This window comes from Oryza sativa, chromosome 2 (assembly GCF_034140825.1).
Source record: "Oryza sativa Japonica Group chromosome 2, ASM3414082v1".
Taxonomy (NCBI): domain Eukaryota; kingdom Viridiplantae; phylum Streptophyta; class Magnoliopsida; order Poales; family Poaceae; genus Oryza; species Oryza sativa.
The window spans coordinates 24,529,064-24,549,341 of NC_089036.1; the positions used below are offsets into that span (position 1 = coordinate 24,529,064).

General features: G+C 42.5%; 4 protein-coding genes across 5 annotated transcripts; 2 read left to right on the top strand and 2 right to left on the bottom strand.

Annotated features, from left to right (window-relative positions):
* Nucleotides 1-336: 336 nt before the first annotated feature.
* LOC4329955 (S-adenosylmethionine decarboxylase proenzyme-like) lies at nucleotides 337-1,946 on the top strand. The gene has a single exon (XM_026022696.2). The coding sequence runs from the start codon at nucleotides 510-512 to the stop codon at nucleotides 1,695-1,697; it is 1,188 nt and encodes a 395-aa protein (XP_025878481.1). The 5' UTR covers nucleotides 337-509; the 3' UTR covers nucleotides 1,698-1,946.
* A 544-nt stretch (nucleotides 1,947-2,490) lies between these two features.
* LOC4329956 (histone-lysine N-methyltransferase ASHR3-like) lies at nucleotides 2,491-11,796 on the bottom strand. 2 transcript variants are annotated; one of them, XM_066307499.1, is made up of 11 exons: nucleotides 11,233-11,796; nucleotides 9,753-9,899; nucleotides 8,397-8,558; nucleotides 7,380-7,406; nucleotides 6,556-6,673; nucleotides 6,337-6,436; nucleotides 5,656-5,749; nucleotides 5,108-5,156; nucleotides 4,125-4,296; nucleotides 3,947-4,027; nucleotides 2,491-3,178 (listed from the first exon to the last, which is right to left on the bottom strand). In XM_066307499.1, the coding sequence occupies exons 1-11, from the start codon at nucleotides 11,710-11,712 to the stop codon at nucleotides 2,803-2,805; spliced, it is 1,806 nt and encodes a 601-aa protein (XP_066163596.1). In that variant the 5' UTR covers nucleotides 11,713-11,796; the 3' UTR covers nucleotides 2,491-2,802. The 2 variants fall into 2 exon arrangements, with proteins under 2 accessions (XP_066163596.1, XP_066163595.1); XM_066307498.1 differs by having other exon boundaries at nucleotides 5,078-5,156.
* Nucleotides 11,797-12,983: 1,187 nt separating this feature from the next.
* LOC4329957 (pentatricopeptide repeat-containing protein At5g61990, mitochondrial) lies at nucleotides 12,984-16,341 on the top strand. The gene is made up of 2 exons (XM_015769214.3): nucleotides 12,984-14,030; nucleotides 14,857-16,341. Exons 1-2 carry the CDS (start codon nucleotides 13,038-13,040, stop codon nucleotides 15,913-15,915), a joined length of 2,052 nt encoding a protein of 683 aa, XP_015624700.1. The 5' UTR covers nucleotides 12,984-13,037; the 3' UTR covers nucleotides 15,916-16,341.
* A 546-nt stretch (nucleotides 16,342-16,887) lies between these two features.
* LOC9270484 (enhancer of rudimentary homolog) lies at nucleotides 16,888-20,151 on the bottom strand. The gene is made up of 4 exons (NM_001416711.1): nucleotides 19,791-20,151; nucleotides 17,965-18,058; nucleotides 17,343-17,463; nucleotides 16,888-17,232 (listed from the first exon to the last, which is right to left on the bottom strand). Exons 1-4 carry the CDS (start codon nucleotides 19,791-19,793, stop codon nucleotides 17,139-17,141), a joined length of 312 nt encoding a protein of 103 aa, NP_001403640.1. The 5' UTR covers nucleotides 19,794-20,151; the 3' UTR covers nucleotides 16,888-17,138.
* Nucleotides 20,152-20,278: the final 127 nt, after the last annotated feature.

The following is a 20,278-nucleotide window of genomic DNA, read 5'->3' on the forward strand; positions in this document are numbered from 1 at the left end:
ATTGAAACTTTGACGATCAGACAATCTGTTGCATTGCCTAGTCTTGCAGATTCTCATCGATCCTTTTAATTCTTCTCTGCAGTCAACAAATTGATGCACTAATGGAGTCCAAGGGTGGCAAAAAGAAGTCTAGCAGTAGTCGTTCCTCCCTGATGTACGAAGCTCCCCTCGGCTACAGCATTGAGGACCTCCGACCTGCCGGCGGCATCAAGAAGTTCCGCTCTGCTGCTTACTCCAACGTATGTATCGAATCAACTGAACACTAGTTTGTTTCTCTAATTGGCGGTTGATTGGTTGCTCACGGTGTTAAATTGTTTTCATCTCTTGCAGTGCGCGAGGAAGCCCTCTTGATAGCCCCCTTGGCTACCTTGACCTAGTAGTTTAGTTACTCCTCTGAATTCTCGTTTTGGGCTTTCTTACATCTCTCTGGCTAGCTGCTTCCCAGTGACCGGGAAGGTCATCAGTCCTGCTTCCTTTCTTCCTCATCTCTGGCATCGTCCTTCGAAACAATGGCAGTCCTGTCAGTTGCTGACTCTCCACCGGTCTCGGCGATCGGGTTTGAGGGATATGAGAAACGCCTCGAGATCACTTTCTCCGAGGCGCCTGTCTTTGCTGACCCCAATGGCAGGGGGTTGCGTGCACTGTCACGTGCTCAGATTGACTCTGTTCTTGATCTGGCGAGGTGCACCATTGTGTCTGAGCTCTCCAATGAGGTCTTCGACTCGTATGTCCTTTCTGAATCGAGCCTCTTTGTGTACCCATACAAGATTGTGATCAAGACCTGTGGGACTACCAAGCTCCTGCTCGCCATTCCGAGGATTCTTGAGCTTGCTGAAGAGCTATCTCTGCCACTTGAAGCTGTGAAGTACTCTCGTGGGACATTCATTTTTCCTGAAGCACAGCCCTCTCCACACAAGAACTTCTCTGAGGAGGTTGCAGTCCTGAACCGCTACTTCGGCGGTCTCAAATCTGGTGGCAACGCATACGTGATTGGAGATCCTGCAAAGCCAGGGCAGAAGTGGCATGTCTACTATGCCACCCAGCACCCGGAGCAACCTGTGGTCACTCTTGAGATGTGCATGACTGGGCTGGACAAGAAGAAAGCTTCTGTCTTCTTCAAGACTTCTGCTGATGGACACACAACATATGCTAAGGAAATGACCAAGCTCTCAGGTATCTCTGACATCATCCCAGAGATGGAAGTCTGCGACTTCGATTTCGAGCCCTGCGGCTACTCCATGAATGCCATCCACGGCCCTGCTTTCTCAACCATTCATGTGACTCCTGAGGATGGCTTCAGCTATGCCAGCTACGAGGTCATGGGCTTCAACCCTGCTTCCCTTGCCTATGGTGACCTTGTCAAGAGGGTGTTGAGATGCTTTGGCCCGTTGGAGTTCTCTGTTGCGGTTACCATCTTTGGTGGCCGCAACCATGCAGGGACCTGGGCCAAGGGGCTGGATGTCGGGGCCTATTCTTGCAGCAACATGGTTGAGCAGGAGCTGCCTTCTGGGGGTTTGCTCATTTACCAGAGCTTCACTGCTACTGCTGAAATCGCCACCGGGTCGCCACGATCTGTTCTGCATTGCTTTGCTGATGAAAACACGGAGAAAGCTGGTAAAATGGAGGCTCTCTACTGGGAAGACGATGCTGTCGAGGAGATAGATGGCACAGAGGGTAAGAAGATGAGGAGCTGCTGATGAGGGAAGCGCACTGAAGATTAAAGAATACTCAAAACTCCAGTAGCGATCACTCTGTTACTTTGTGAAGCAGCCAGCCAGACTATTCATATAGTACTAGTATATGCTATGACCAATGTTCTTTATTATCTTGCATATATTCTGAATAAAAGGGCTCTAGGTGGTCTGCTTTGTCTGCCACAGTGAGCAAAATGTATCCGAATATCAAACTTTAATGTTGGGAATATAATACAAGTCATTTTATAATAATGTCGGCATTGTCACTCCCTTTGTTTGTTCCGGTTGTGTGGTAGTATTCTGGTGATGGTGGGAGGCGGGAGGCGGCACATTATTTCTTTGTCAAGATGCTTGTTTTTCTTCCCTTGTGTGATGGATGATAGGTACTTCTTGGCATGTCTATTGGACCGTCAAAACATCTTGCGTATTGGATTTGCATGGGAATCTGATTCGAGTCGATTGAGACTGCATTTGTTGCTATCAGGCAATGAATTGAGCACTTTGTACGCTGATTTGATTCTGTGTACGAACACTACGGCAATTGGCAAATATGACTTCTGTTCTGCACCTATCACTGTTCTGCACCTATCAGTGACCCAAGTGGTTCTGCAACAGGGACTGAGACAGGTACCCCTGCTTTGTTGATTTGATCTATTTCAAATGCAGTTACTTTCCACGAAGAAATGCTTCAGTGTCAATCTAGAAATGTTGAGTGAATGAATGTTGAAATCTGATATACTCTTCTGTACCAGTGCCTTCTCCGTGTTTCTGATATTTTGTCACTAGCCAGAAGGAATGTGTCAAAATAATAGTATAAGATTCTCTAAGACAATAATAGCCCTCATGTACTCGCCTCAACTTGAGGGCTGAGGCAATCGAGAGTTGGAGCACAACATTGATTACATGAGATAGTCGAGTATTCTCAGCGAACAACTGTAAATTAAACAAACTATGTAATCAAATGAATATTGTAACAAATTACAACAGGGAGTTTTGGTGGTGGTGGGGAGGAGCAATGCAAAAGAATCGTCGTTCAAAAATCAATTTCATGTGAGAAATGTGTCATCCTATATTATACAGATGAGAAGCGACTTCAGCTATTGCCACTTCATGGCAAAGCGGGCAGGGATGCAGCAGCAGCAGCAGCAGCAGCTTCAGTAACTGACGCTTGTATGCTTGTTGGAGATGTAACGGCAACGGCTGATCTCCTCCTTTTGCATCCCCAGCATATCCGGTGTATTTTCCGTTTGCTTCTCAAGTTAAATGGTACCTCTATACAGTTGGTCCAAGGTAACAAATGTGTCATCGGTTTGTGTCTTGAAGCAGAGGTGTCCTGTTGTATCTTCAAAGATTCAAGCCACTCGTTCTCCAATGCTGCAATTGCGAGAGCACGCTGCGTAGGATTCTTTATTTGGTTGCCCAGGTAACCTTGACAATTTTGTGCCCCGCAATAGCATTTAACCTTCTCCCCGAAATGCACAAACCTGAAAAGGAACGTGAACTATTGTTACTGTTGCTCATAGAAAATCATTATTATTCACAAGACTCCTGGAAGAAAAAAAAATCTTTCTTCGTGTGGGCTGGGAGAATAGTCACCGTTTCAACGCTCCCACATAATAACGGTATTTTAATCTAATACAAATGCTAATTGGTTTCATAAGAAAATAACAGAAAAAAATCGTGGTGTTTCTGCTACCGAAGCATGATTTGGAAATTCACCATCTAGAAGAGGAAGTGGGAAGCAAGTGAACAACGTTTGAGTGGAGGAGAAAAGATAAGGAGAAGATACTCAAAACGAGGTGAGCCATTAGCATACAACTAATTGAGTATTAATTATTTAAACTTGAAAATGGATTAATATGGTTTTAAAAGTAACTTTCGTATATATGTTCTTTGCACCAAAAAAGCACCGTTTATTAGTTTGGGAAGCATGCGTGCAAAAAACGAGGTAAATTTTCTCTCTTTCTTGCCGAGTCATTCACAGAGCCCATAATGTGGATGTAAAAGCTACATGCCACACAATAATAGTACAAAGGTTCTAGTTCACACACCAGAATTTACATATGTACATATACTCCACTAGATATGCATATATTTCAAATCATGGTTAACCATAGCTGATTGCAGGAAAGCAGTTTCTCTATGCAGGAACTATATCTCCATATCAAAAGAATGTATTCATTATACCTTTTTCAGTAAGAATACTTAGGATCCTTAAAAATATAGTTTGAAAAACTATTGTTTGCACATACCTGTAGTCATAAGTTAAGTGTTCTCCAACTTGGATGGAACGAGAGGCGAAAACACCAACTCTTGTCTCACCATCAACTTGCCTGGACAAGCCACATAGACAATCAGGAACATTAATCATTTCATACTGTTCACAAACACCGAGTACAGAGCTTTTCTGTTCCAAAAAGATGGCATTACCATTTTTCTAATTTACAGTTGGGATCACAACTGTGGTTCAGAAAACGTGATGTGTTTCCTTTAAATGTTGCATCTATTGTAAAATCTTTGCTGATTTCACACATGTAGAAATTTTTATCACCTCGCCGTTTCATGTCCCAAAGCCTTTGTTCACATGTTGCATCATTGATGACTGGAATAATGTTTAAAACACATTAGAAAAGCATTTGAAAAGAACAGATGAGCATAGCATTAAGTTGTTGTAATTAGTTATAGAGAGAATAGCTAAGAGCCTTTGAATCAAACCCAGAAAGATATAATACGATGCTATCCCACAGCGCCATAAAACTCAACTAAAAAACAGTGAAGGAGACATACTCTGTCCCAAAATGGAAGCATTTCTTGAGAAGTAGGTTGAATTAAATGGGGAAAGGTTGCGATTGGTTGAGCAGAGGAAGTAGGTGAAGAAATTAAATGGAGAATGGTTATGATGGGTTGAGATGAAAAGGTAGGTAGAGAAATAGCTACATTTTAGGATGCACTTTGACTGCTAGAAATAGCTACATATTAGGACAGAGGGAGTAATAAAATAAAAACCACAAAGAGCTAAGGTCACAAGAATAAGTGGCAACAAGAACTGCCATTGTTCATAATTGTAGGCTTCGTAGCTATGTTATGTTATAAAATAGAGTGGGAACAAAATGTACACTCGTTATCCAATTTTCAGATTAATATAATAAGTTTTCATCTAAAGCTGAGGTACCTTTTCTGTTAAACAGATGCAATGACTAAACAGGCTTTTTCATGCTAACTACCAATAAGTTGCTTCAAATTTATCTTCAGGAAATATTCATGTCAAGAAATTTGGATTGTACTGTAATGGCATAATGTGACTCCACAATGACATGCATACAGTTTACTAAAGAATATGCTAATTTGTATAATATAAGTTTAAATGGTAGAGTAACTTGTACCTTCACCAACATACTCAATTATAAAATCACCTTTTTCCAATGGCTCCAATGAAATAGCACCCCATCCACAACGTTTTGTCTGTACAGAAAAGTAGTTGCTGCAGTTACAGACTTATTCTCCCTAACAAATGAAGAATGATGGTGCCCGGAGGTGTCAACAGAAGGTGAAAGTAATCTACATTTGATGGCATGACAACTTCAAACAGCACTATCATAGCCATATGCCATTTTACATTAAAGAACAATACAAAGGAGGTTTGTGGACTTGAATACTTTTGAGTCGTTGGCACAATACTTCTGTTATTAGATATCATCAACGTTTGAAGCTCAGTTCCAAGTTTAGGTAAAATTCAAATAATGTAATCAGTAAGTTAGTTGTTCCATGATGATACAACTTGTAGCTAAAAGCACAGGCTCTTCGACAAATGAGGAACTTGACAAATTTGAAAAGTTACGGCAGATAATATCACAGCATGCAACTTTATATGTATGCCGAAAGAGTTACACAGGTAAGGAAGAATGTAATGGTAATTGATGTCCTTAACGAAATCAAGAAAAAAATTGCAGGACATAATTACCTTGACAGCTTTTATTTTTTTATCCTTGCGGAATGGCTTGTTCGTACACATATCTGAGCAGTGGCAATTCTTGGAACAACTCATGTAAAGGCCCCTGATAAAGTGCAGGAAAAAATTAGAACTCAGAGAAACATGTAAAAAGGCAACAGAAGAGTGGTAACGAGAGAGTGGCAATTTTTGGATGGCAGAAGAGAGTGGTTGAAATGAGTGGCAAAAAAGATGCTAAAGCACCCTCAGCTACAGTAGCATTAGCTACAGCAGTACAGCTATCAAAAGCAGATAAAGATTTATATAGGAAAACAACAACGGCAACCTTCACACATACGTAACGTAATGATATTTTGAAGAAACAAATGTCAGGCTACATTTGATTAAAACAAATTGGAAAAATGGTATCCAGTCTTACTAGTCCTTGAATGCATGGTCAACATTTTAAGACTAGTTCATTATATGATAATGATATTGATAAATTTGGCATTAAATTCCCAGCATACATAATGTACAAAAATACAGGTAAAAAGAACAGAGGACATAGCTACATGCTGAGACATGCACCCTGTTTTGTTAGAAGAGGACATTGGTGCCATCTTTAGAGCGCAATGAAGAATTTGTGCACGAATCAAACTAAAGCTTTCATGAAAACTTCTGTATGAAATGTATTGACAAAGTAAGACTGTTTACCTGCATTCGCAGTCATCTTTGCACGTAGAATCAGCACTGCAGTTTGTGCACCCAGCTTCCGCGCGAGAATCAGGACGTTTTTTCTTGATTAAATATACATCTTTTAAAAATCAAGAAAACAAATAGGATATGTAGAGATGAAAAGCAGACAAAGACGAAGGTCATTATAGAAAATGTAATAGCTAAAGGCTTCATTCTATAACTGTTACTTAAGGATACTGCGTCTGATAAACGTAAAGTGTGGTGGTTTGCAGACAGCTGCAGTGAAATCCCTGATGGTTGAATCAATCTTGAAGTCTTCATTAACATATGGAACAGGTAGTCGGCAAAATACTTCCTACAGAACAAACATGTCAGTGTGGCCATGAAGAAACATTTCACAGGCAACACACTTCATCTTCTGAAGAAAAAAAATGTTTTTTTGTTTGAATGAGATAACACTGAAATACTTTTACAAGGGTTTATAGCATTAGTGTAACAAATATGCTCCTCGCCAATCTTCGTGAATTTCAATTGCACTGCTGATGTTCTTTAGGTGTATAGTAAAAGCAAGTTTCAAATAGCCCTCCTGGCATAAATTAACTGATGTTTTCATCTTTTTCGTCTCCAAGTTACATTACAGCCTCGCTAACTAAATTTTTATAATACTCCCTCTGTTTCTTTTTGTATGACGTTAGTTCATTCAAATGAACTAACCAACATTAAACATTTCAGAGCAGGAGTATATTGTACTAAAATTACAAATGAACATAAAAATATGTGGCATCCTATATATAGCTGCACAAATATCAGCCGAAGTAAAAAAAAAAGAAGCAAAAATTCACATCCCAAAATACCATTTGTCTTGTGACATAGGGGGAGCACTACTTTAGCAGAATTCCAAAAAAACAAGAGAAACATGCCCAGAAGCCTATAATTGAACCATCCAGGTATTCCAAGGTGACTAGCTATGAAATGTGCACAATGGCTTTATCTAAAAGCAATTGAAACAAATATAGAAGAGAATATAGCAAGAATGGAGTTATATCATACAAAACACTAACCTCTATGCTGTTCGTCAAGTCAGCATTCTGCCACCATTAAACAAAGTAGTCCTGTCAGACACTTCAAACATTACAAATATTACAAGAAGGCATATGAAATGACTATTTGAAGTATTCTTCAAAAGAATTAGCTTAAACAGCAACCTTTTATGGTTTTATTAATTTCCCACAATCCAAATTAGGATAAAATTTTGAATGTAATGGAGACATCAGCATTGGGCTTGAAACCATGAAACAAGTTTGTTAACCTCTGGTTAAAAGCAAGTAATAGAAAAAATGATGCTACACATGAACCTTACTAATAAGAACGGAACCATAGTGTCACAATCATTTCATGTAGTTGAAAGGAGTACAAAAATTATAGAGAAGATGAAGTCAAAACAATTCCGGAAACGAATCAGTGAAAGATGAATAAGGATCGTGATAGTTCAGTGTCACAGCTGCACCAAAAGGACTTTGATGCATTCATGTGTGATTGCACTAGCTTGCTTAGCCTAGGAACCCAGCGAATACCAGCAATGTTATGATAAGATGGAGAAAAAAAGAAGATTAAGACTTTTCACTTATAAAAAAGCATTAACACTTCTAGAAAAAGAACTAATACTGTAAATAACTTCTAGCAAGATCAAACAATATTATATAAGCAGGATAAGATGAGTTAAAACAGAAGAGAGGTTAAAGCGACAAGAAAGAAACTTGGAAAACATGTCTTACATTCACTGAGCACAAGTGAGAAAATAATTATATATAAAGACAATTTGATATCCATCCAAAGCAGTAATTGTCATCGACATTAAAATAATGCAGCATACAGTAAAACAAAATAGCTTTGTTGCACAGATAAAAAAATGAAAATGAACATCACCCAAGGAGAAAAAAGTATGTTCCAACAATTTAGTTTTAATCTTACACCCATTTTTTTCTTGAATCTTGAGAACATATCATATTGTACTAGATTTTTTTTTGGGGGGCATCTAGCAACATAAAGTGGTCAATCTTAAGGGTAAAAGGATAGACCTCATTTTGAAGGAGCCAATCAGAGGGATGCCTCCAACAGATAGCACTTCCTTGGTCATCTTTTAAATGAATTACTGGCCATGGTGCACATTTTGTATGTGCTGCAACCGTACACCGTCCACAACGCCAAAAAAACATCTTTTGCTTACAGACCATACAGCCCTGATTGGAGATAAAATTAAATTAATGCAAGTTCAAGTAAAACTATCACTATTAATCCAAGAGCAAGAAGTGAAACATAACACCAAAAAAAAACAGAGAGAGAAAAGAGGTTTATAACATAACAGCACCATGGACTGCAGCAACTCTCCTTGGCTACAGACAAAACACTCTAGGGAAGCTTCTAGAAGGACAATTGATAAATGTCCAATACTCTACTTTTAACTTCACAAATTACTTTTGTTTGGGCAGCTACCAGTGAGCTCTGATTTGTTTTAGGACATGAACATTTGGAAGGTATTCTCCAGCACCTTAAATTACAACCTCATTTGAAAAAGAAAAAAAAAATCTCCTGTGCTCTTAGTTGAAAAAATAGCCTTCCATGCCTTGGCATGTGGTGTGAACACATGTGAATATGTGATGCATGGTCGGTGACTTGGGACCCATTAGATTGAAGTTTTCTCCATTAAAAGGACAAAATAGAGCAAAATTGAATGTTTAGGGCTAAAATAGGATATTTTAAAAAATGTTCTACAAACAAGACCAGCTCAAAGTTAGAAGATCATAATTAAGTCTTCACTTTTAAATATATGTTCCTTCCCCCACACATATTGCATAAATTTGTACTGCCCAGCTGGCCATGAACATGTGATAGATTTATACAATTAAAACTACACAGAATTTGACTCAGTATTAATATACTCCTTCCGTCCCAAAATATAATGACATCTAGAGTTGGGCATGGGTATCAAGCAGAAAAGTAAAATAAACTGAGGGATGGTTGTGATTGGTTGAGATGAGGAAGTAGGTGAAGACATTAAATGAGAGATGGTTGTGATTGGTTGAGATGAGAGAGTAGGTACAAAGGTAGCTATATTTTGGGACAATTATTGAATGCTAAAAGTAGCTATATTTTAGGATGGTGGGAGTATGTATTACCCGTAGGTGTGATAGTATATACTGCATCCCTTGGCCTCAAAACAATAAATAATGCACAGCTGTACTGTCTGTACATTGCATGAAAGTAACAACTATCCATGTTATGAAATTAAATAAGATGGCCAGAGAAGCCTACAAATTTCAGCAGTGGATTTTTATTTAGAGTGGTTCTTTAGTAAAATCTTACATGCTCCCTTATGTGCACGAGAGACTTAGCACATACTAGAGCACACTCCAGTTCATAAGATCGGAGCTTACATGTTGAGGGCATTTGAAGCTTTCAGCAATGAAATTTGTGGTATCTTCTGCTGCACAAGTCAGGTGGAACAATTCTCCACATCTACTAACCGAACACTTTATTTCTTCTCCAGGATGAATAATCTTAGAACATAATCGACATTCAACCTGTGCAGAGATGAACATGGCATGAGCTGCTAAGCAAACAAAAAAACAATAACAAAAACTAGTGCTGATGTTGATGTAAGCCTGCTTTTACTGCAGGATTTACACAGAATTTCATAGGAAACAGTCCCTTCATTAATCAATTTGACATTTGTTTATTAATGAGCTGCTGTTTTAACAAGGCAGACGCACATAAAAGTTTGATAATTATTAAGTAAGGATGTAAGCATCAAGCAATAATAGAAACCTAGGTGTCAGCTCATACAATGTTTCCAGAACTCCAACCAGGCATTTCGTAAACATTCAGAATCGGACACATATCTCAGTCCTACTGTTGGCATTGAGTGCAGTTAGCAGTCCGAATGAGGGAAACAAAATGCATGAGGAAACTCCTCCCAAAAAAGGACTGATTCTTGCACCAAAGTGACCAAACATTACAGCGGTATTAAATTTTTGGTTTTTTAAACTTTAAAATGCTTCTGCTTGAACATTACACAAATTTGCGTAGCGGAAACACATGTCTCAGCACATCATAAGTATATTAGCAACATCAAGCATAGCCCCACGGATAAATACTTCATGCATTCTAGCATTTCTGTGTCAGCCATCAAACATCTAGTGTTAGCACTACTACTTTTTATCCACATTATTTCTGATTACCACCTGACAGAACACGAATCGTATGGAATTTGAAGTTATCAAGATGACAAGACATTTAATGGACATTGCACGCACACCAGTGTGGGAGGACCCAAAAGTGTCAAATTTATGTGTTCACCTCCATACTGCATGCTACTGCAGTGCTACTCCCTTCAGTCAAAAAATATTGTCCTTATGGACTTTGTAGGGTATAATAAATAATAATACAGAAGAATGTCTTATGACCAATCTACCCATATCATTCTAATGTGATAATAGGAAATGCTTAAAATACATGGTTGTTCAAAATTCAAATATACAAAAATCCGAGCTCGTGTGGTCTAATGTTTCTAAGAATTTAGAACTAGAGGAAATAAAATCTGCAAAACACAAGGACACAACCAACACATTCAAAACTTCAAATGTTCTAATACGTTTTCAAACTGCTGCATTACTTATCTAAAAATGTATTACCAGTCTAAGCATCAGGGTTACAATTTTTTCTCACCCACATGGTATATATTATTATCTACTCAATTTTGCCCCTGTAAACCACTAGATCACTTCTAAAGTCATAATTTCACTCGTCATGCCCACGAAGAGACAGTTCAGTTTGTTCAAACAAAAGTTCTAAGTAAGCTCAAGCATCTGTTACTACATCAAAGCATATCATTACGAGCAAAAGAAAAACGCGCACCGCCTTAGGCGTGCCGGTTAGGAAAGGCAGCTCGCAGCGTCCGGCCGGCACGCCGAGCGCCGCCTTCTTCGCCTTCCACTCCTTAACGTACTCCTCGAACGGCCGACCCGATGGATGAGCCGGCGCGGTCGCCACCGTGGACGAAGGCGACGGCGCGGAGGACGGCTTTTTCCCGCCCCCGCGGCGCGGGGCGGGGCACGCGGGGACAGCGGCCGCGCCCGCGCCCTCGCCAGCGCCCGCGAAGCTGCGAACTCGGCCGCTCCATCGGCATTCCACCGGGAGAACGGGCGCGCCGTCGCCACCGGAGGCGGATTCTGCTTCCCCCGCCGCCTCCGCCTCTGCCGACGCAGACACCGCCGCCGCGGCGGTGGTGACGGCGGCGGCGGCGGGCTGCTCGCCTGCTAGCTCCCCGCCGGCGGCGGCGGCGGTGGAGGGGGGTTGCGGCGAGAGGGGGAGGCAGACGGTGCTCAGATCTGGCATGGCAGCGAGGCGGGAGGGGTTATGGGCTAGGGTTTGGAGGGCATTGGAGGTGGGTGGAGTCGTGCAGAAGGGGGAGAAGGGAATGGGGGGAATGGAGGTCTGAATTGGGGAAGAAGGGGGGAGCCCCCGCGCGGCCGCGCCTCGCAACGTTTTTTTGGGGGTGAAAATTTTTTCGTGAGTGAAAATTTTCCCCGTGCTGCTTTTGCAGAGTGGTCCGCTTGAAAATTCGGAATTCGTTTCTCTCAAACTTGCGAATAGACCCTTCACTTGATATGAATTTGTTTTTTTACTTCACCTACAAACGCGGGTGCTCGGAGCACATCCGAAAGACTGACTAGTATATCTTGAGATTGATAAAGACTTACTAGCATCCTACACCTAGAAGCACATCCGAAAGATTAAACGGCATATTTTGATATTGACGAAGTCACCACAAATGCCTCGATGTTGACAGGTATATCACCTATTAATGAAAATATTTAACCGTAAATACAAGCATTCATGTTTAGTATATGGCTCGAATTTGGGTAAGCTAGCTTGATCACAAGGAATCTAACCATTTAAACTATACTCACTTTATTATAAATTTCTAACCTTACTAAATTCAAATTCAAAGTGTACCCATTTGTGTTTTTTTTACACGTGAAGATTTGAAGTATGTTAGGTTGAGTCATGTACTAATAATTTTATCATCACACCTTTAGTACTTTTACTGCCATTCTTTTTTTTAGCGCTGCTCTCACTTGATTTGCAACATATCAAAGGATAATTTTCTTTTCGGACGAAATAAGATGAATTTTTTTGACAAATTTATATTCGTCCTTCAATAAACAGCAACATTTACATGTAGCCACCAAGTGTCCTTTTGATCACTCAAAAGATCATCATTTGAGCAAGTTTAATAGGATAGCCAACTACTAGCTCCAATTCAACTATAGCCAATCCAATAGCTTATTCATACAATAGTTATATACTACACTATTAATACCTGGTCCCACTTGTCATACACACACTGTCTTTGAATCCGTGCTACAGCTGGCTACAAATATATAGCCCGCTACTCCTCTTTCTTCTCATTTATATTTTTAAAATATGTTTACAGCTGGCTTATAGCCTCCTACTGTACCTGCTCTCAAGGCTGCTGATCGCTGACAGACCGACGAGCGCGCCGCAACAACGAATAGCCGTTGGATCGGAGACATCGACGGTCCAGATCGACCGATCCCCTCCCCGCCTTCCTCTTCTCCCCCCTACTGCGTTGGTAGGGTTTTACGCCTCACTGCCCACCGCCGCCGCCGTCACCACCGGGCGCGGCCGCCGCCACCATGAGAGCCCTCATCTCCCTCTCCAAGCTCACCCGCCGCCTCCTCCCCTCCCTCGCCGTCGCCCGCGCCCCACTCCCGCCCCTCCGCCGCTGCCTCCACGCGGAACCCCCACCGCCTCCTCATCACGCGCCGCCCCCCGTCGCCTCCCGGATCCTCCAGTCCGAGCTGACCCCGGGCGCGGGCGCGGACGCGGACGCGGAGCAAGAACAGCAGCCGGCCCCCGACCCCTTGCTCGACGAGTTCCTCGCGCGCTTCGTCGCCGCGCTGCGGCCGACCCTCGCCGCGGCGTTCCCCACCCATGCCCGCCACGTGCTCGACGAGATGCTCCGCCTCGTGGCGGAGGCCGTCCTGTGCCGCCTCACCGGGGTCGAGCCGGAGGAGGGCGGCGCCGTCGAGCTCAGCGACGACCTCTGGGCGGCGGTGTGGGAGGTCAGCGCCGCCGTGCGCGACGGGATGCAGCGGGACCGGGTCCGCGCCGAGCTCCGGGGCTACCTCCACTGCGAGGAGGTGAAGGAGATGACGCGGTTCGCGTCGGACGTCGGCATCCGCGGCGAGATGCTCCGCGAGCTCCGCTTCAAGTGGGCACGGGAGAAGCTCGAGGAGGTCGAGTTCTACCGGGGCCTCGACGACATGCGCGCCCAGGCCGAGGCGGCCGCTAACCCTGTCGCGCTCCCGCCGCCCAGGCTCGCAGCCTTGCCGCAGAGGAAGGGGGAGATCAAGTTCAAGATACATGGGTTGGACTTGTCGGACCCAACGTGGGGTGAGGTTGTGGAGCGCGCGGCCGAGGCTGAAGCGCATTTTGTGCCACAGGAGGCCAAGCCAATAGAAGGGAAGGCGAAGAAGGCTGAGGAGAAGCTGATGGCGGTTGATCCGAGGAAAGGAGACCCGGCGCCTGCCATGGAAGAGTGGAAGGAGGAGCTGCTGCCGAAACGTGCCGACTGGATGGCGCTGCTCGAGCGTCTTAAAGCCCGCAATGTTGAGTTGTATCTCAAGGTGATATATCCTTTACTTGAAGGCTCTACTATTGTGCCTTATGTATGTCATGCTAGTCAAGTAGATTACTTTCAGGTTGTAAAATTCCTTGTTCTTTCATGGCACATCTTCTAGTTTTAGGTGCTTTTGCTGCTGCGCTAACCGCTAAAATACCCTGATTATGTGATTTCTTGGTTTGATCAGTTTGAAGTGTGCTTTTGCTGCTGCACTAAAATGGCCTGATTATGCTTTCTTAGGTTGACCAGTATGAACTGTGCCATTTGCATCACATTACTTGTTGACTTATAGTATTTGACGATAAAGGAACCATCAATATATGTAATAGTCTTTCTGTATCAGATATAGCTCACTTTCACCCTCTCCAAAATGCATCTTCTGACCACTAATTTTGTTCAGCGTTTTGTTGAAGATTTTAAACAATAAGATGTGTTATCTGATATTTGTTCATGATTGTTGCCTATTTAGGAATAGTGCAAATGTTGCATTCGTCTCCCATTGAAATCCTAAGTTTTAGCTACTAGCATAATCAGATAGACTGCTATTACATGTCCAGCTTTCCCATGATTGAGATAGTTGTTCTGCACCAACTTTTCTCTGTAACCTATGACTATTTCAGCTGTATTTAACGTGGTCAGGCTAGTTCACATGGAAATGAAACTTCAATTTGTGGACAATTGGCATTTAAATCCATTATTTTTAAATTGAGGGAGTACTTTGCATTTTGTAAAGTTGGCCAACTGCCACTGAGTTTAGAAAGCCTTCAGCCATCCACTTACATTGAAATCTCTTTTGTAGTTTCACATGTATGCTGTGTTGTAATTTACAGGTTGCTGAAATTCTGCTGGCTGATGAATCCTTTGGTGCAACCATTCGTGATTACTCTAAGTTAATCGATCTTCACTCTAAAGCAAATCATGTGGAAGACGCAGAAAGGATTCTAGGTAAAATGAAAGAGAATGGTATTGCACCTGATGTCGTCACATCCATCACTTTAGTCCACATGTATTGCAAGGTGGGGAATCTTGAACAAGCCAATCAGGCATTTCAATTCCTTAAGGGGGAAGGCTTCCCACCAGATATGAAGCTTTTCACGTCAATGATCAGAGCTCATCTTAAGTCTGGAGAACCAAAACAAGCAGAAAATTTGTTACGTGAAATGGAGAGATCGATCAAACCCACAAAGGAACTATTCATGGATGTAATCCTGGCATTTGCTCAGCGTGGCATGATAGATGGAGCCGAAAGGGTGAAAACATCGATGTTACTTGCTGGATTCCAGCTCACGCCAGAGTTATACACATCACTTATAGAAGCATATGGACGGGGTGGTCACGTTGGCCAAGCATATACCCTGTTTGAGCAGATGAGGAGTTCTGGACATGAACCAGATGATCGTTGCGTTGCTGGTATGATGGTTGCCTACATGATGAAGAACCAACTGGACCACGCTCTGAGCTTCCTGTTGAAGTTAGAGAAGGATGGACTTAAACCTGGAGTTAAAACAAACCTTGTCTTGCTGGATTGGTTGTCTAGGTTGCAGCTAGTGCAGGAGGCTGAACAAGTTGTGCAGAAGATTAGAAAGGCTGGAGAGGAACCCCTGGAAATGCATGTTTTCCTTGCTGATATGTACGCAAAGTCACAACAGGAAGAGAGAACCCGCAAATCCCTCAAGATTTTAGAGGAGAAGAAGAAATTATTGAAGGCTTATCATTTTGAGAGGATTATAGCAGGCCTTCTCGAAGGGGGTTTCACGGAAGAAGCCAATAAATATTTCAAAATGATGAAATCCCATGGCTTTGTTCCATCACCAACAATTGAGATTGGGGTCAAGGCTAGTTTTGGGGTTAGGGGGGGTGTTCATCCAACTGGTAGGCATCGTGGTTAAGGCTTTGTCCGTTGGCAGTGATCAGCTGCCATTCAGGCACTGATTCTGGTTTGAAAATCTTGAAGTAGCACTGACGACGCCATAGCCAATTCTGTCAACTGAAGCGGCAAAAAAAATTTCCGGCTTCAATTGGTTTTGTTTGATCTGATATCAGATGTCTTCATTTTGAAGATGCCTCCATGAACTATGGATTCATACAAGTAGATGGCCGCTTGTCCTGTTATTGCCGGGATTTTTTTTCCTCATCAATTGTACTTGCATGCTCACACTTAATAAGTCTTTTAGTCACTGTAACGCCTGGATATCTAGGTTGTGCTTGTGCCAACAATCGGATTTATCTTAGCAAATATCAGTTATGACTTACCTGTCATAGGCATTTGTCACCAAATAAATGTTTACATTTTAATGAACAATGAAATTATATCACACTGTCAAATTGGTGCAGATGCACTAATGCGCTAAGTTATGAGCATTCCATCCCGTATCAGCCTGTCTATGTATATATTTATTCTGTTCTTATGGTAGGTAGTATTGGAGCAAACACGATGTAAATCCGTGTAAAAAAACGCGGTGTAAATCTTGAGCAAAGGATTCGTAGAATAGAGAGATTAGACAGGCGCACCACACTTTGAATCAACATTCATTTTTGAAATATAATACATTAGGTCAAGTTGTGTGGACGTGGGATTGTGGGAAGTACAATCGTAAACCATGATAGGCACAAAAGGAACTACTGCTATGTTTGAACAAGAGCAATAAGGCAACGGACAGATAAAAGCAAAACTCCCTCCATTTCAAAAATATATGACGTATTTTGTTCCGTTAGGGTAAGGTTTGAATAACAATCGCTCTACTCGGACATCATTTATGCGATAAATGAAGCATAAGCATAAGTACGAACTTTTGAAGACTAATATAATAAATTCATGTCACAAAACTTATATCCTAATAAAGTATTTTTTGGTCAAATATTTATCCTAACGAAACAAAATGTCTTATATTTTGAAAAGGAGTATACAGCCAAATCCTTCTTTTATTCACAAAGAGACACAGCAGATAAGTTTAACTGATATATTGGGTACCAGAGGCAACCCATTGAAATTTAAGTTTTGTCAGAATATGAGCACACAATGTGAAACTCTCATTGTTTTACAGGTAACACCTCTGACAACCATGGCCACATCTCTTCTCGCTGGTGAGAGATATCGAACTGAAACCACTCACTACCGCTGAGCTAGCTTCTTCAAGTGTTGGAACAACTTTTGCTTTATCCACTGTCGATCATATGGCAGAAATGCCTGAATTGAGTGATCATAACTGCAAATGCAGAAAAAAATAGTAGCTGATTGTTTTTTACTTTGAAAACTATACACATAAATTAACATTGCACGATTCTGATCCAATTCTTTAAAAGTTATTTTACTCACACTAGTGCACTGATGTCAGCTAGGCCATCAATGAAGTTATAGAGGTCAGTGATATCATATGTTATGTTTGGTACCATTGGGTTTATGTCCCTAATTTTCCTTTCATAAAGACCACACAGTCCTGTCATTTCAGAAGAGAGCTGTGGTGAGTAATTTACAAAGAGCAAAAGTAAAATAAATCAAGAAGCACATTTGAAGAAATGAAATAGTTCCGATTATAACAGAGTAGAATGGATACATGTCATGCATCAAACGGGCACATAGCAGATCATAAATAAAACAATGTTTTAAACAGAATACCAAAAAAAATTGATAATGTGCAGCTGAAGAACATCCCTCTCTCCTTTCTGAAAAACAGCCTTCAACAAATAATATGTAAGAGGAGAGTCTAGTGCCATAAATCCTGATAATGTCTCTAATGCACTATATGCAAATTTGGACGTTTGCAGTTTATATGGTATTGAACTTTCAAGTTAATTTTTCTAAACAAATCGATCACATGAGAAAAGTGAATTCATAAAATTGCAAGATCATATCGTACTCACTAGGACCATATAAAAAAAATATCTAAGCTATTATCTAAGCATTGCATCATTAGTTAAGCTTTCAAAACCGTACGTACCATCCAATGCATGGTTAATTGAATTATAATCCATAAATGTTCTAGAAGCCCTGTTTTGGGATGGTTGCATCAGAATAATGGTGTGCCTCCCAGCCTGCACAAATACCAAAAGAAAAAAAAAGATTCAATGCATGCTTCAAGTAACAAGAAAGAATGGTGCAATTTGATGATACTGCAAACATGCCATAACTACAGAGTGTTCAACAAATTCCTGAAAAGGTAAATATTTCCAGAGTATCCATTACCTGAAATATATCAGGCTAGTACTACAAAAGCGAGGAGTCGTTATACTAAATAGTAATATGATAGCATGGTCAGCATCACAATTATGTCAACCAGAAAGCTTTATTATCTAAAGACAGTGATTCCCTGATAATACAACAACCCTATCCAATGTACTGCTTATAAATAAAAAATAAATACCATCAGTAGCACAAACCACATATCTTTGCTTAAAGATTATAGTATTTAAGCAGTGGCGGAGGGCTCGGTAGGGCGAGGTGTGGCGCTCGCTATACCTCACGCCACCCGATAAACCCCCCACCCCCCACACTTTCTCCGGACAGCAGGGCGCCGAGCCGCAAAGAGCGCGGCAACGCCGCTTTGGATGAGCAACATGAAAGGGCGCGAGGCGCTGCGTGGGTGCATCCGCACGTACGCTCACCAACAGGTAGCAGGCCAAGCTGGGCTTGTTTCATGTAAATGTTTCTTTTGACTATTAAACCCTAGACCCAAATTCCCCCATCTCCTTCACCTCCATCGATTCTCCAATCCGGCAATCCTCATCCCGACCCTAATCCCCATCGGCGGTGCGGCTGCTGCCTGCTGGAGCGGAGTCGGCGCACGAGAGGGAAGGTGGAGGCGAGGAGGGGCGAGGCCGCCAGGCTCCCGAGCGGCGGGCGCAGAGCGGCGGCATCCGCACCAGGCGCCAGCACAGCATGGCACTGCGGCAGGCGGCGACTGCGAGCTATCAGGAAGTGACCAGCCAGCCAGGGGTGCAGCCATGTATCGCAGGCAGGGCAGAGGGCGCCATCGCCAGCACAGGCGCACAGCAGCCAGCCAGCCACTAACCTCTGCCAACTAGCCAGCCAGCAGCAGTGCAGCACCAACACCAAGCATAGCAAGCAAGCCAAGTCATCAGCAGAAAATGGATAGAAAGAGGAAAGGGAAGGCATTGGCATCACAAAGAGGTACATATTGTTGACAATTTAAGAATATTACAATTTGCAAATTCAAAGTGTACAAATTTGTTTCTGAAATTGCATTTGTGTAATTTGTTTTGCAGATTTGAAGAGTTACTTCAACCGGGGCTCTAGTAGTAGAAACCCAAGTACAAAGCCTGAATCTTAAGGAGTTGAGATATGTTTTAGTACATACTCTTCTATTTACACTTGTTTGCAAATGGATGATGAATTATGAACTTGTGATTAGTGCTTGTTGCCATGCTTAATGTAGACTTGTTGAGATAATGTTGTGTCGTACAATATCATGCGTTGAGATTTTTTTTTTCTTTTATTCTTGTTTTGTGCTCGCAGTAGTCCATAGGCCCCCGGGCCACTGTATTTAAGCAAACCACATATCTTTGCTTCTATCAAAAAGATAGCAATGGTCCATACGGCACTACATATTATGGTTTTCTATATAGACTATTGCTACACCACCGGTAACTTCTGAACAATACAAAGCTTTAACATATCATATGCACAAACATCTCGATCAGTACAACATGCACCTGCCATTAAGCCAAAAAAAACACACGAATGCCCAAACCCTAGAACCCTGTGGGAGGAAGGGTGAAGATTGGGGGGGGAGAACGGGTGGCTTACCATCGAGAGCGCGGGCGGGTCACTTGCGACGGACTTGGAGAAGGCGGCGCACAGGTAGGGACCTTCCCGACGGCACACCGGACTCAGGAGGAGTCGGCGCGCAGGTCAGAGGAGGTGGAGTCAAAAGCGGTAAGAGAGGACCGCTCCGGAGACGGAGGAGGCGAGCTTTGGGGGGTGGGGGGGCGAGAAGAGCTAGGTACGGGGCGGAGGCTCGCCGGAGGCAGCTCTGAGCGGCGTCGAGTTCGTCGGAGTAGCCGGCGGCGGCGGCGGCGTGTCGGCTGGGGGATTTCACGAGTCGCGGGGGAGGGGGGAGGGGGGAGAGCGTCGAGCGGTCCGGGTCGGTGGATGGAAAAGGAGACCAGGTAGGAGACCCAATCCTCGCGTGTGAGTTGTGACACGTTCGCAGCACGAATCTTGAAGCATCAAACTTACTAATAAGTGTTGCCCTGTTAAACCATCGAATCAATTCTTGTGGCTCTAGGATTTCC

Bases quoted from the DNA above. Each gene is read 5' to 3' on its own strand.
- LOC4329955 (XM_026022696.2), top strand. From the start codon at position 510: ATGGCAGTCCTGTCAGTTGCTGACTCTCCACCGGTCTCGGCGATCGGG.
- LOC4329956 (XM_066307498.1), bottom strand. From the start codon at position 11,712: ATGCCAGATCTGAGCACCGTCTGCCTCCCCCTCTCGCCGCAACCCCCC. The intron at 6,674-7,379 runs GTTAGTGTTTTG...TTTGTTCTGTAG, and splicing joins ACTTGACGAACAGCATAGAG to GAAGTATTTTGCCGACTACC. The intron at 6,437-6,555 runs GTATCCTTAAGT...GATTTTTAAAAG, and splicing joins CTTTACGTTTATCAGACGCA to ATGTATATTTAATCAAGAAA.
- LOC4329957 (XM_015769214.3), top strand. From the start codon at position 13,038: ATGAGAGCCCTCATCTCCCTCTCCAAGCTCACCCGCCGCCTCCTCCCC. The intron at 14,031-14,856 runs GTGATATATCCT...TGTAATTTACAG, and splicing joins ATGTTGAGTTGTATCTCAAG to GTTGCTGAAATTCTGCTGGC.
- LOC9270484 (NM_001416711.1), bottom strand. The intron at 17,464-17,964 runs GTACGTACGGTT...CTGAAATGACAG, and splicing joins AATTAACCATGCATTGGATG to GACTGTGTGGTCTTTATGAA. The intron at 17,233-17,342 runs GTGAGTAAAATA...CTGCATTTGCAG, and splicing joins GCTGACATCAGTGCACTAGT to TTATGATCACTCAATTCAGG.